Source organism: Dipodomys spectabilis, unplaced genomic scaffold, assembly GCF_019054845.1.
Source record: "Dipodomys spectabilis isolate Male_0828 unplaced genomic scaffold, ASM1905484v1 ptg000051l, whole genome shotgun sequence".
Taxonomy (NCBI): Eukaryota; Metazoa; Chordata; class Mammalia; order Rodentia; family Heteromyidae; genus Dipodomys; species Dipodomys spectabilis.
This window is the reverse complement of record NW_024870728.1, coordinates 4,114,958-4,130,075: the sequence shown is the minus strand read 5'-3', so window position 1 is coordinate 4,130,075 and position 15,118 is coordinate 4,114,958. Positions and strand designations below refer to the sequence as shown.

Genomic DNA, 15,118 nt, shown 5'->3' with positions numbered 1-15,118 from the left:
GACTGATGATACACCAAGCTGATGGTACAGTGTATACTTAAAGCTTTCTGACACCATCCAAAGACTCAGGCCAAAGCACTTCATCCCAATAGAATATCAACCCACCATTAATGTAGATTGAGACGAGGTCACCCTGCATGGAGGAAATTACAAAGTCCTACTGCCAGCTGAGCCATTTATATCTCATAATAATGATATTCAAAATCAACTTCCCATGGGCTTTTCTTCTGCCTTTTGGAACCATGGTCAGAAAATCCAATTATTTTTCTTTCTTTTTTTTGTAACTATCTTTAAGTAGCTATATGAAAGAATTGCCATTTAAGAAAAGAGTTTATGAATACAATTTATATTGATCAATGGCAAGCCCAATTCTTTTATCTCCTTTTTGAGAATAAAAACTAAGTTCTTCCTGATTCTCTTTGTCATCAAGTCTAACCTTTGAATTTTCATCTTCAAATGCCATATGTCATTTTCCTCTTCTCCATCTCCATACGAGTAGTTCATGAGTAGAGGAATTGCATTTTGCCAGTTATATTCCAGCCCTCACACTAAAAATGAAAACATAATCTTACTAATGGCTTGATTGGTTTAAATTTGGAGTTACATCCTTATGCTGCAGATAGTTTATCTACCTGGAGGAAGTCCAGGGCCTCTTACCTGTCTCACTGAAGGTGAACTATTTTACACCTTCCTAATTAATGAGACACAACTCAACTTCCAAGTAATTTCAGATTTTTTTTACATTATAAAATTAGGTGTACAAAGAAGTCTCTTTGTAATATTTCACAAACATGGGCAATGGACTCTGAGCAAATTCACCTACATTACTTACTGCCCTTTTTCCTCCCCTTTCCCTCCTTTAATATAGTTTTAACCAGCTTCGTTTCTGCTTATTCTCTTTTCACAAATATCCGGGAAGAACATTCACCCCATTTACAGCTTCTTTCACTCTTTCCACGCACTCATGCTTGAGATCAACCTACAACAGTCCCTGTTTTACATTTTTTTAATATTTTAAATTTTATTTTATTGAAAAGGTGATGAGCAGGGTGTTACAGTTACGTAAGGCAACGAGTACATTTGTTTTTAATCATTGTTATCCAACCCGCATTATCTCCCACGTATCCCTCCCTCTCCCCGCTCCAAGTTGTAATGTTTATAACCAACATAGTTTCAAGTGAGTATCAATGTTGCTTTGGTTCATCCATTGTCCTGCTGTGACAGTGATTCCCTTTCTTTTCCACATATTGCATAAGCTTATACGCAAAACACGAGGTCCAAAAAACTAAGAGAAATGAAGAAAAAATTAAAACAATAGGAAAAAAAGAACAAACTACATACAGGGTTTAATAAGAACCTCTTTGTTTTTATATATTGGAATTCATGTTGATATGCTTCATTACATATGGTCTTATGCACTAAGCAGTTGGGTTATTGAGATCCCCTGTTAAGAATATTATATACATATTCTAGTTCTTACAAATGAGGGAGATCGTGCAACCTACTTTTTTTGAGTCTGGCTTACTTCACTTAATATGATTTATTACTCATTTTTTAGAACTGGATTTTATATTAAAGAGAACATGACAAATTAGTCTTTCTATTTCTTGTTTATTTCAATCCATTCTTCAAACCACATAATTTCATTCTTTATGGCTGAATAATGCATATATATATATATATATATATATATATATATAGTATGTATATGTATAGATGCATGTATGTATATCACATTCCCCGCATCTATCCACCATGTGGTAGACATCTAGGCTCACTGCCTATTTTGAATTTTGTGAATAGCACTGCTATAAATATGAATGGGCAGATACCTTAATGGTATATTTACTTTCCTTCTTAATTATAAACTCTTAATTATAAACTCTTGGATTTATGAAAAAGTTTGAGGATACCATTTTGTATGGCAATACTAGGGCTTCAACTCAAGGCCTTGCACTTTTGCTTAGACTGTTTGTTCTAGTCTAGTATCCTATTGCTTGAGCCACACTCTATTCTGGGCTTTTTTGCTGGTAAATTAGAGATAAAAATCTGATGGATTTTTATACCCAGGTTAGCTTTGAACCTCAGATCTCAGTCTCCTAAGTAGCGGGGTTTCCAGGAAAGAGCCACTGATATCTGGCTGCAGCTATCTTTTTTTTTTTTTAATCTATCACCATTCATTGTCATTTGCCAAAATTCCTCCAAATCTCAATCCTGACATTTTGCATGTTTACAACCTTTGTCATTTTGTGGTCTGTAAATGTGAAAAGCAGGCTTGCCATATCCTTATAATGCTCTGCCTGGGCAGAGAAGAGCAATAAACTGAGATTCTCACAGATGAAGAGCATATTTAGAATTCCTTGGAGCTGGGCTGATGATTTTGTGAAGATCTGGGCAGGTTTTTCTCACACGTCTGCTCTATAGGCTTCTGGCTGAACAGCTCTCTCTCCATACCTTCCCAAACTCCCCAACAAGCTAGCTGAGCAGTGGACCGTACAAGGACCTGGGGAAGCTCATATGCATCAGCCAAGTGTAGCTAGAAACATGCTGAGGTTTTGAACAAAGATTTCACAGGAAGGCGATTTGGGAGTCTTCTACAATAAGAACTTCAGAAACTCTATTGGTTTTTATTAATTCATTAAGAGCATTCTAGTGAATATTTATATTATTGCCAAACTTTCCACTATCCTTAGGAAGGAGGGAGGTAGGGAGAGACAGAGGGAGAGGGGAAACAGAGAGAGAGAGAGAGAGAGAGAGAGAGAGAGAAAGAGAGAGAGAGATACTTAACATAGCAATAGGAACACTGGGAACAGTCAAGGTCTTTTTTGTTGTTTTGTTAGTCTTGAGGCATGAACTCTGGGTCCAGGTGCTGTTCGTCAGCTCTTTAACTCAAAGCTAACCCTCTACCACTTGAGCTACAGCACCACTTCTGGCTTTTTCTGCTTACATAGTGCTGAGGAATCAAACCCAGGGCCACATGCATGCAAGGCAAGCACTGTACCACTGAGCCACCCTCCCAGCCTCACAGTCAAGGTGTTAAATCCATCATTTGTGCAAGTGTTTCTCCCTTAGTAAATTCATTCCTCCATTAGAGCAGATGAGGGAGGCATAAAATCCTGGTCAGACATTAGGCTGTTGAAAAATCTAACTTGATTAAGATGTGATCTTTAATATGAGAGATTTGCTTTCTGGCTACAAAAGCAAACTTCTAAAAAAATTGTGACACAATAGTAGAAATTATCTTTTATCTTTTAATGGGAAATACATCTTATAAGAAATGAACACATATTATTTTATAGACTCAGAAAAGTTTAGTCCTGGAAAGCGATTGTAACAACAACATCTCCCTCCTCATTGCCACCAGATCCAATGATACAACTTCTCCCTTGAAAACTATATTTAGCATCCAATATATCACAATTTCCTGAAGTGCACTGCTAAATAAGAAGTCATGTTCTCACACTGGAGTTTATCTAGGTCTCCATGACACCAGAGTAAGGACATGCACAGCAGCATAATTTGACTTTTTCAGCTTCAAAATAATGAAGAGGTATATTTTTAAACACTCTGCTGTTTTAAGGCTTTAGGAAAATAATATATTGCAAATACAGCTCAATCTTCTCGTCGAAGTAAAGATAAATACCTCTGAAATGAGAAAACATGATTTTTCCATTCTGCATAGCATCCTATTTCTGAGAAAAAGAAATGAAACCCATTTTTCAGGAGCTGATGGTCACTCTCCTGGGCACACCATCACGGGATTTCTACCTTCCTGCACTTCAGAGCTGTCACATAATTCCATTATCTAGAGATGTTCTTTCTTCATAAATTGCCACTGTTCTTCCCCTTTGCAAGATTTTGACTGAACTATTTCTGAAAATCAAATATTATTCTTTTGTAAAGAAACATGAACCCATATCCTTCTCCTGTCTGTGCAGAAGTTGAGAAATGCACCTGGAAAGTGAGAATGTTGAAACTTCTCTCTTCTCGTCTTCACAAAAGTACCCCGCAGTAGTGAAAGTTTCTTCTACTAATACTAATGCTTTCTGTGCTTTTTGTTCCTCCTACCAGTACCCTTCACTACTCTTCTTCTTCTTCTTCTTCTTCTTCTTCTTCTTCTTCTTCTTCTTCTTCTTCTTCTTCTTCTTCTTCTTCTTCTTCTTCTTCTTCTTCTTCTTCTTCTTCTTCTTCTTCTTCTTCTTCTTCTTCTTCTTCTTCTTCTTCTTCTTCTTCTTCCTCCCCCTCCTCCTCCTCTCCCTCCTCCCCCCCCCCTCCTCCTCCTTTTTCTCTTCCTCCATCTCCTATTGGAGATGATAATAATTATAGCCAAAACTTGGACCATTGGCTATACAGAGTATGTTGATGCAATTTGCAGGAGTAGACAGTAGACTCATGAAGTCTTGACAGTAACTGCATGGAGCTCAACACCACTATAATGTTGCATTTGAACTGGGGAAAAAATGGACTCAAAGAAAGCATGAATAACTTGTCAGAGGTCCAGGAGCTTGGAACTGCCAGGATCAGAGTTCAAACCAAAGCATGTCTGCAGAATGAGTGTTCTTTCTAATCAAAAACCACATCAACATGACTCTACTTGTACTAGTTATAGCAAATGTGTGTGTATGTGTGTATAAATTGTAATACCCAGCAAGAAAGCAGAAAAAAATTAGTTCATTGTTTATATAATAAAAATAAGAATTGCCTTGAGGGTTGCAAATACATTAAATGGACTCTTGCTGATGCACCAGTGGGAAGATAGGATGCCACAACGTGTGTCTTAATAGTTAAGGGTGCAATTAGAAGAAAAAGGCACTTCAAGGAAACCAGTCAGTGTCCCTGAGGGAATTCATGAACACACTGACAATCAGCCCTAAGGAAACTAAAGGACAGGAAGCCACTCCTAACACTGTCATGGCGGACATGGAGGATGGAGATGCATATTGGTCATAGGAGGTTATGTGCATGATAGACACCTGGACAGAAGATGAACTTAAAGGGTCTGACAAAAGAAACTTGTCATGACTCAGAAATATAAATGTCAGTTCACAGTTGGACCGTACAACGGAGAAATATTCTGTCCAATAATGTCCTCCATTCTGTATCAAATTTGCTGTATTATAGCTAGAGAGAAAGCTTTAAGCATATGGCTAAGAATCCATAATAAAGGTGGAGGTTAGAGAAAGGAGGAATTGTAAGTGGAAAGGAGAGAAAAGCCTGGCTCGTCTCAATCTCCTTATCTGTGTCCCAAACTGAAGCTAACAGAAAGAAGGGTTAGAAAGTGGGAACTTCCATTATTAAACCATAAATAAGAATTTTAATTACTAAAACCAATCTATTCTTAGAGAATACAAAGTCCTTCAGAAACGTTTAGTCCTAAGAGCCACATAAAATGCATATAATTTATTCAACACACCTCTCAGAGAAGAATCATGAATAAGCTACCTAGAAAATTTAAGGAAATGGTTTTTAAAAATCTAATTGGGAGTGTTTGCTTTAATTTATTTCTATTTCATTTATGCCTTTTCTCCTTAAGAAAGCTTATTTATGAAAAATACACCAACAAACAGACATCTATTTACATAAACTATAATTTCAGTATATGTTTTTATATCTAAATCCTAAAGGGAAAGAAAAGTTTATGGGGTATTTGAGGATATTTGAACCAAAAGTCATAAATAATTTAAAATGAAGGACTTTTTTATGCCTGAGAACATTCCAGTAGCATCTGAAAGTTGATTGTAAGAAATGCCATACATGTGGTTTTGGATAGATAATCTAAAGAAGTTAGGCAGCTCACAATTCACTATGCCAGCCCAGGAGAAATTTACTTTTCGGTTCTTAAGAAGGACTCTGCGACTGCATAGTAAGGCCACCTCTAAATGTTAGTCATAAGTATATACCAGTTTTTCCCACTTACTAAACTGGGGCACTTAGTTATTGATCTGGCTCAGTGAATAAATTCATCCATAGACGATGATTGCATCTTGACAAAAGCTGATTTGTTCTTAAGTAAGAATCTATGGCATTCTAGTAAATAAAAAAAGAAGTAGTATACTTGATGACATGCTGGGTCTCCCAGTGAATAGGTAAGTTGTAATAACTCATGAAGGAAGAGCATCACAGGAAAAGGGGTAAGGCAGACATGCTGAAGGTAAATATTCTAAATAGAAGAAACGGTGTGTGCTACAAGATGAGCATTCACACCACAATGGAAGGCTGGAGAAATCCAGCTTCACCTTCCCTGTTTCCCTAGATGATTCACTGTAGGATCTGGAGCAGGACTTCAGCCAAGACAACAGTCCTTACCTTTCAGCGAGTGTCTAAAACATTTGTTTGCCTTAAGCCGTTGAGATAATAGTTAACGTATGGATTCAGGAATCTTGTGAAGTCTGTGGTGCCGGCTAATCCATTTTTTTGAAAGGTATGCTTACTAAGAAGGAAGAGAATATCTGGTTTTAGAGGAAGGACATCTTATAATTGTTAGTGACTTGGAAAAGACCAAAGATTCTTAAGAAGAGTTTAAAGTGTCAAACTGGGAAAACCAAGTTAGTAAGTTCTTGATGAAATAGAAGAAATAGAATGAGTGCCACAGATTCAAATCTCTTTTTTTCCTCTTAAAACAATGAAGCCTCTTCACAAGGCAATATTTCATTATATACAAAAGCTGAAATTAAAATTCTCTTCCCTTGGTCATTTCAGGTAAACCATGAAGAATCTTCTTGAATCAACCCTGAATGTAAAAGCATGCAATAAATTTTTGAAATTAAGAGGCTACCTGCAACTCACCTATGCTGAGTTATTGATCTACTCTGCCTTTGTATCAATTAATTAACAAAATCCTTAACTCAACTCTTATATATAAAGAAGAACACAAGAACAAAATCCTAATTAAATAGTTCTAAATTCTAATACCTGTAATATTCTGTCAGGGGCCACATATATCATAGTATGCATTAACCTGTTAACTATATAAAACTGTTGTAAATGTAGAAGACTGTGGTCTTCAGACCTCCATGAAGCAACAATGATGCTAACACAGACCCTTCCAGATAAAAATGGAGGACAATGATCATTCTTTAAAGGATCTTGTTGGCTCCATGTTACCTAGACAAGCATAGGCAAGGGCCTGCATAGGAATTCTTTTGTTAATATTACCATTTTAAAGAAGTTCTACAAGGGATGTCAATTCAACATATCTGTTTAGGAGTATCATGTATCTTGATCATCATTCTCCCCCATACCTCCCAAACCTTCCTATCCCTTCAATTTCACTAGTTCTGTTTTCATATATGTACATCAAATATTGTCAGTACATTCTTCCATCTTTTCTCTCTTCATTTATTTACCCTCTGACCCCAGATCCCATCTCAATCTGATGCCTCTAATTCCTGCCATTCATACAAAGATGATCAATAGCCAAGCTGGCAGATCAATGCCAGTCTCAATCATTCATCCCAGAACACAGAGATGAGGACACCCGTTAACAGCAAGCACTTAAGAACTTCCGCCAACAACTAGACAGAGTTTTCTATTCCTTGATTGAAGGAGTTGTGTTTTAAAAGTGGTTTCTCACAAAAGATTGAGATTTCTTTCTCTCGTCAAAAATTAAAAGAAGTACATGAAGACTTAAGGTCAGATAAGTCGATGTTAGGTGAAATGAACCCCAAGAAAAGTATTCAAATGCTTTTGTCTTTCTTGTGATTGTTTCTAACATAGTTATAAGATGATTTCTTTGTTGCTTTGTATGTCCCTCCCCCATGGTATAGTCCCTGCTTTCATTGTATTTGATGGTAGCATAATTTGTGGAGGGGAAGGGCAAAAACAAACTGTTTAAATAGGGATACAGGTGGACCCACTGCAACAATGAGATGTACAAGTCGTTACGTCGAAAAACGAACTTTAGAGCAGGACTCCAAGATGGCGTCAATAGTACCACTGAAGGAAAAGAAACTAATGGATGTCAAACTAGTAGAGCTGCCAAACTGGATTTTGATGCGGGACTTCACCCCAAAAGGCATTGCCGGAGCATTTTGGAAAGGTTATGACCGGTACTTCAACAAGTACATCAATGCGAAGAAAGGGAGCATCGCTGGGATCAACATGGTGCTGGCTTACTATGTACTTTTCAACTACTGCCGTTGCTTCAGGGAGCTTAAACATGAAAGGCATCGCAAGTACCACTGAAGAGCCCATGAGGCTGCCTGCATTCTTGATGGATGCTGTCTGGCCTGGTTCCCATCCGTCAACTTAATCACAGCGGAATCCTTTCACATTCTGAGACAATTACTGCTCAATAAAAGGTGACTGGTATTGCTGTCACTGTTTGGCAAAAAAAAAGAAAAGAAAAGAAAAACGAACTTTACAACTTTGGCTGGGGGGGGGGGATGGAAAGGGGAAACAAAGGAGGAGGCAACAATGCTTGATAAGAAATGTACTCATTACCTTGCCCATGTAATTGTAACCCTTCTGTATGGTATTTTTACAATACAAAATTTTTTAAAAAATTTAAAAGAAGTACATGAAGACTTGGGGGAAAAAGAGAGAGATTTTAAATATAATCATTTAATCTTACAGATTGCTATTTCCTGGTCTACACTAAGAAGCAATAGAACTCAATCAAGGGTTTAAATGGACCATGAATTTAGAGTCACGGATGATTTGTTTGTGTGTTAGCCATCCTGAGCTGGAGGGGCTGTAGTCAGGAAAGGACTTTCAGGAGGAGCCTCAGAGCCTCTTCTTCCTTCCATATCAAATGAGATGTGTTTATGGTGTACATAGGACACAAAAGGCATTTACACTGTGATTTCCAGACTGCAGCTTGCCAAGGTTCTTTCAAGTGGTTTGAGTTTGATGCCATACAGCAAAGCATGAGGCATTGTGCTGTCATAATTACTATTATTTCCTTTCTCTGCCCCCACAGAGTAGCCCCACAGTAGTTCAGGACCCCTGGACTGAACTCTAGGACTTTTCCTATGTCAGCAAGAACAATGTCTTCTGCATATGTCTCCCAGTTGGGATTTCAGGTAAGACTGCATTTGAGGAAAGGAATTCAAAGTAGTTCTATTGAAAACAATTGATTTTAATGTTCTGATTCCATCCAGTGTTTACTTCATTGTACTGTTATATGTGTTTGCTGTACTGTATCAGTGTTGGTACATATTAGTGTTTTACATGGAAGGAATACAGGTCTGGTTTGTTACCATTCTACCTGGAAGGATCTGCTCAGAGTCAACCAAGCCACTCTGTTCAAGTGATTTCTCCTTAACTATAAATACACATGCATCAGAAAGAGCTGTGGCCTGTCTAACAAATGGAAGAAAGAGAACAGTTAGACTACATCTGCTTCACTTTATCGTCAAAGTCAGTTTCCCATGCACATAATGCAACATCAATCATAACTGAGAAGAAACCTAATTAAACCCTCTGGCTTTACTTTCTTTGGAGTTGACTTTAAAAATCACTGATTTTAGAGGTCACATAGCTCTAAAATAAATGATTCATCTCCCGATGCCCTGAATGAAGCTGCCTAACAAAATAAAACTGTGCTCTGGGAAAGCTGCCTTCTGCTCTCGTCCCTTGTTCTTGTCAAGGTTAGTTACTCCTAGAAAATAGGGGCTTCCTGATCACTAACCTTCCTTTAGAGTTACAGAACCAGGACATTCAGTCATCTTCAGGAAACAGTAGAAGGCATATTAGGAAAGCAGACCCTTACCACCTGTCCAAGATGGAAAATATACCTCCCCAAATCCCTATGCAATTTTATCTCAGTGACGGCTAAGCAAGATGGCTGCTTAGGAGCAAATTCCCCACCTTCCAACTTGCTCAACCACTGCCGATACAGCTCATTCTCTCTCCTCCCCCACCTTATCACTTTGTCTTCCTGTATTATTGGCAATCGAGGACAGTACCAGAACTGGACCTTTTGCAGTTACAGAATCATGACCAAGCAAGCACTGGATAGAGCAGGTACTAGAAGCTAGCATTGCCCACAGGTCTCTTACAATATCAAATTTGGTTGCCATTTGAAAGTGGATCTTGAATAGCATCCTTTATGCTTTTTCCCAGGGTTTTTATTATCTTTAAGTAGCTGTACAAAGGAAAAACCATTTAGTAAAGCAGTTTGTGAATACAATTCATCTAGATCAGTGTCACCCCTTTTGACCTTCTCCCCTCTCTTCAGCCCACCCCACCTCTTACTTTTCTTAATTTTGTGGCATGTACAATGATTACTGGCTGTAGTCTTCTCTCCTTCCCCTCTTCATTCATCTACCCCTCTTCCTTTGGCCCCACCTTACCCCCTTGCTAATAAGAAGAGAAAGTTGATACTTAAGAGGCTGAGTCAGGAAGGTCATGGTTCAAGGCAATCCCAGGAAAATAACTTCAGGAGATCCCTTCTCGACCAATAGTTGCACTAGATGACATGGGCCGGTCATTCTGTCTACATGGGAAGTTAAGATCAGTAGAAGCACAGTCTCAGGAAAGCTTAGGCTGAAAAGTCTTTGGGACCCTATCTCAATGGAAGAAACTGGGTGTGGTAGTGTGCTTCTATCATCCCAACTGTGAACGAAAGCTTAAAATAGATTGAAGTCCAGGCACAGAGGCAGAAAGGCTGATATGATCTCAAAAACAAAACATATCACAGCATTTTTTTTAAAAAAATGGGCCTGAAGTTTGGCTCAGTGGTAGAATCACCTGCCCAAAGGAAGTCTAAATTCAAACTCCAGTATTACCAAAAAGTGGGAGACCAGGGAAGAGGGGAGAATGACTATTATTCTTAACTAAATCTTTTTTAATAGAAATCTATATGCACCCACATCTGTTTTCTTTCACAGAGTTCCATCTTCATAGAGTTCTGTGTTCCTAGGTAGCTATGCTGGTTAAATAATTGAATCAAAATTAAAAAATAGTCAAGGACAGGAAAATGAATGGATTGAAGAATGAGTGAATCCACTTCATATTTTGGAATTCCTCTATGTACTATCCTGATTTCACTCATAAGTGAATTCCAATACAAGCGATGACCAAGATCAGGAGTCAGTGGTCGACTTGTCTCAATTCATGCTTTGACCATGGCTAATGCCCAACATGTATTGGCACACTGCGTTTCCTTATAGACTTTGTTTATATAGTTTGATGAATACTGAAGTCTACCTACACAGTTTATTGTGTTTAAACTTCAGAAGCTGTGTTTAGTTTTTTGAGGGGTCATCCTCCACCTTGCTTTCCAGAGTGGTCAAACAAGTTTATTTTTCCACCAACAGAATATTAGGGATTCCTACACACACACAGACACACACACACACACACACACACACACACACACACACACACACCTATACCACAGCCTGTCTGTATTCTTGATAATGCCCATTCTTACTGGTATAAGGTAGAATCTCAATGTTGTTGATTTGTATTTCCTTTATGGCCAGAGATATGTAGCATTTCTTCATGTGTTTATTGGCCATTTTTACTTCTTCTTCTAGAACGTCTCAATTTATCTCATTTACCCATTTATTAATTGATTGATTCAAAGAATTAAGTAGGTAAGTAAGTAATTCTTTAAGGATTTGGTTTATTGAGCTCTTTACATATTCTGCATACTGGGCCTTTATCAGATGTACAGATGACAAACATCTTCTCACATTCTTTAGGCCATCCTTCAGTAACTATATCCTAAGCTGTGCAGAAAGTTTTTAGCTTGATGCAATCTCATGTGTCAATTCTACCTGTGATTTGCTGAGCCTCTGGACAGAGCTCTATTCATAACACTCCCCCTTATGCCAATTAGTTCTGGTGTTTTTCTCCTTCTTCCTATAGTAGTTTCATAGGTTCAGGTCTTCCACTGAGGTCTTCGATCCATTTGAATTGATATCAGTACAAGGTGACAGGAATCTATTTCCAGTCTTCTGCCCTGTGGATATCAAGTTTTCTACCCTGTAATTCAGTAATTCCATGCTTGGGCATTCCTCCAAAAGATTACAGGTCAGTATACAGTGAAGACACTTGTACACTCATATTCATTGCTATGCTATTCACCATGGCCAAGCTATAGAAGCAGCCCAGATTCACTGAATGAATGGATCTAGACAGACAGACAGACAGACAGACAGACAGACAGACAGACAGATAGATAGATAGATAGATAGATAGACAGACAGATAGAAGCTAGACATAGAGTTAAAGGAATTTTTCTCACCCATCAGGAAGAATGACATTATGTCACTTGCAGGGAAATAGATGACTTTGGAAAAAATCATGTTAAGTGAAGTGTCAGGTTCAGAACAATAAAGAACAACTGGGTTTCAGTGATTCACAATCCTAGCTATTCATGAGGCTGAGATATGAAGATCACGGTTCAAAGCCAGTCCAGGCAGGAAAGTCTGTGAGACTCTTATCTCCAATAAACCACTAGAAAACCGGAAGTGCTGCTGTGGCTTAAGCAGGGATAGCACCCAAGCCCAGAGTTCAAGCCCCATGACTGACAAAAAAAAAAAAAAAGACAAAGAACACATTGTCTCTCATATGTGTATGTGGAAGCTAGATGTAAATTATAAGCACATATGCAAGTTTATACAAGTCCTATGCACATTGACACACACACACACCAACTAAAGCATGGTATTTGCAGGGAGGGAATGCAATGGTGTAATTCCTTCAAACAACTGACTGAAAGTTTATCAAAATGAACACCAGAGAGCAGAAACATGTATCATCGGGGCCGAGTGAGGTCTAAGGAAGGGAGGGAAGATGAATGGAGAGAGGAAGGGTGGGTGAACGCACTCATAATATGCAATGTACATCTGTGAATATCAAACCAGGTAGAGAGAATGAATGAGGTTGGAAGAAATGGGCAGCAAATGATAAAAAGGAATGATATTAAGATGCTTTGTACCCCACAAGCTGACATGTGAAACGAAAACCTCTTTGTAAAGATAGTACAAGTAAATTTTAAAGCTTAAAAAAATAAGTGCTAGACATTCATTTTTAGGTTAATATTATTAGATTGTATATGAATATCTTATCAATTAGATACGAATAAGCTTTGTGATATTAATTTAACTACTTTGTATATGGATCGATTTAATCACCACAAACCTGAAAACTTCATCATAGATCACAAATCTAGTATGTCATTACACTTCTCGTCTCGGCTTGTGTATTTGCAACCTGTGTTTATCACTGAGAAGTTTCCAGGCACAGCCATGAGAACCTTTAGCCACACTAAAGTGGGATGTGCTGTCCAGTGACTGGTGTATCTTCACGTTAGAGCTTTGGTATGCAATGAGGAAGCTTCGTGGACAAGCTGGCCTGTCTTGCTCATAGAAAAGGTAGATAATGGTTGATACTCACTTTGTCTTGTGGGTTGATCTTTTTCTGCTGTTGAACCTCGTCATGTTTGGAGATTTTTTTAAAAAACACTTCCTTGAATACAACAATGGCTTTTCTCAAACTATAGCACTTCGCTTATTCACCAGCCACAAAGCATATTTTTATGACTTCAAGAAATTTGAAAGCTGGATCTGAAATGTTTTAGACTTCCAGAGAACTGAATGCAATATTTATCATGCAGATTGTATTCTTTGCCGTTATTATATCCTTGAGTTGGGATAGGTTGTGGAGTTTTAGAAATCTATTCATAGCCTAAAACATTCTACTTGGTACTGTTGACAAAGTCAGAGAAATTATTGGAGTGGACTCAAAGGGAAGAGAAATGATTAAAACTTTATTCAAGAGAAAAGAAGATGAAATGAGTCAGCCCCATTCTGTCATTCATATTCTGATCCTTAACTGGGCAGACTTCTCGATAGAATTGAGAAGTAATAGAGCTGGAGCTGGACAAATAAAAAGCTGACTGTCAAGTGAAGAATCAAGTTCCAACTGTTTGCTGCCTGGAGTAAGAATGGAAAGCTAGTCCCAGGGAGAAATGGATGAAATGGTCCTAAGTAACAATTTAAACTTTATAACTAAAGTAATTGTGAAGGTAGAAATTCCCAAGCAGAAGACTCATAATAATTTGTGAATATTCTAGTAAGAACTTACTTTTGTGACTAAATATAGTCATCATTAAAAAAGAAACTGAATGGTAAAACATTTTTATGCATTGTTTCTGTTTTCCATTTGATTGTGTCTGGACACAAAAGATAGAAGAGTTATCCTAGCCTGGATGAACTCAAGAAACATTAAAGAAATATGACAGATGAGTCTGTAAGAACTTCACTTAGTATCTGCCTTTCCCACTAAACCTGTGATGTAAATTTCCCTAATTTGTTAACTTGGATTAAAGCACGAACTCAAGTAAGTATGTAAGCATAAAAAGAATATTTCCAGATAAATGGAGAGCATAATGGTGGGTGAATTAAGTTATAATATTAAATATAAATATGTGAAAATTGAGCCATATTAATTTAGGGGAATGGGTAGGGTTGGAGAGATGGGAGAGAGTCATGAAAGAGGTGTCACTGATCAAGATGCATTGTGGTCACAAACTGATGCGTTGAATTGAAACTCCTTTGCACAACTACTTGAAGACAATAAAAATACAAGCATAAAAATATTTTCCTCTCATCTCTTACTTTGATTATAAAATAAAATACCCCGCCGAGGATGTTATTATGCTGACTATATAAATAACAACACAACTGTCTAGTGACATGAAAGAAAAAGAGCTCTTATAATAGGTTTTGGCTGAAAAATGTGACTTTTCTGTGAGAAAAGGAAAATGAAATGGAGAAAGCTGTCGTAGTCTTGTTGGTATAAATGCTAAAATAGGATTCTCTGCTGCATAAAGACCCAAATTTTTTAATGAGGACATTTTTTAACCAGAAATAAGCAAGGCTGGGCACATTAAGGGTAAATCTCCCCATGTTTACTAAAGACAAGATGAATAACAGAGGCTGACCCAATGCTTTCTAATGTATTTACAGAACACTATACAAGACAAGGTGGACTCCTCAGTCAATAGGAAAGACTATGTTTCCTAGGTTTACCATATTAAAGAAATTTGAAGGAAATACACAAAATGAGTCCATCAGACCTTTACAACAAGATGGTATAAAATGAAGAGAAGAGTTTGAATTGTGAGACTCAGTCAAGGCTCCTGGTAGAAAGCCCCCATAGG

The 15,118-nt window shown here is 37.7% G+C and overlaps 1 protein-coding gene across 1 annotated transcript; it reads left to right on the top strand.

Annotated features, from left to right (window-relative positions):
* The first annotated feature begins 7,904 nt into the window (after window positions 1-7,904).
* On the top strand, window positions 7,905-8,263 carry LOC122107444 (ATP synthase subunit f, mitochondrial-like). Its single transcript, XM_042679164.1, has one exon. It carries the CDS (start codon window positions 7,918-7,920, stop codon window positions 8,182-8,184), a length of 267 nt encoding a protein of 88 aa, XP_042535098.1. The 5' UTR covers window positions 7,905-7,917; the 3' UTR covers window positions 8,185-8,263.
* The last annotated feature ends 6,855 nt before the right edge of the window (window positions 8,264-15,118 follow it).

Coding starts and splice junctions, on each gene's coding strand:
- LOC122107444 (XM_042679164.1), top strand. CDS start 7,918: ATGGCGTCAATAGTACCACTGAAGGAAAAGAAACTAATGGATGTCAAA.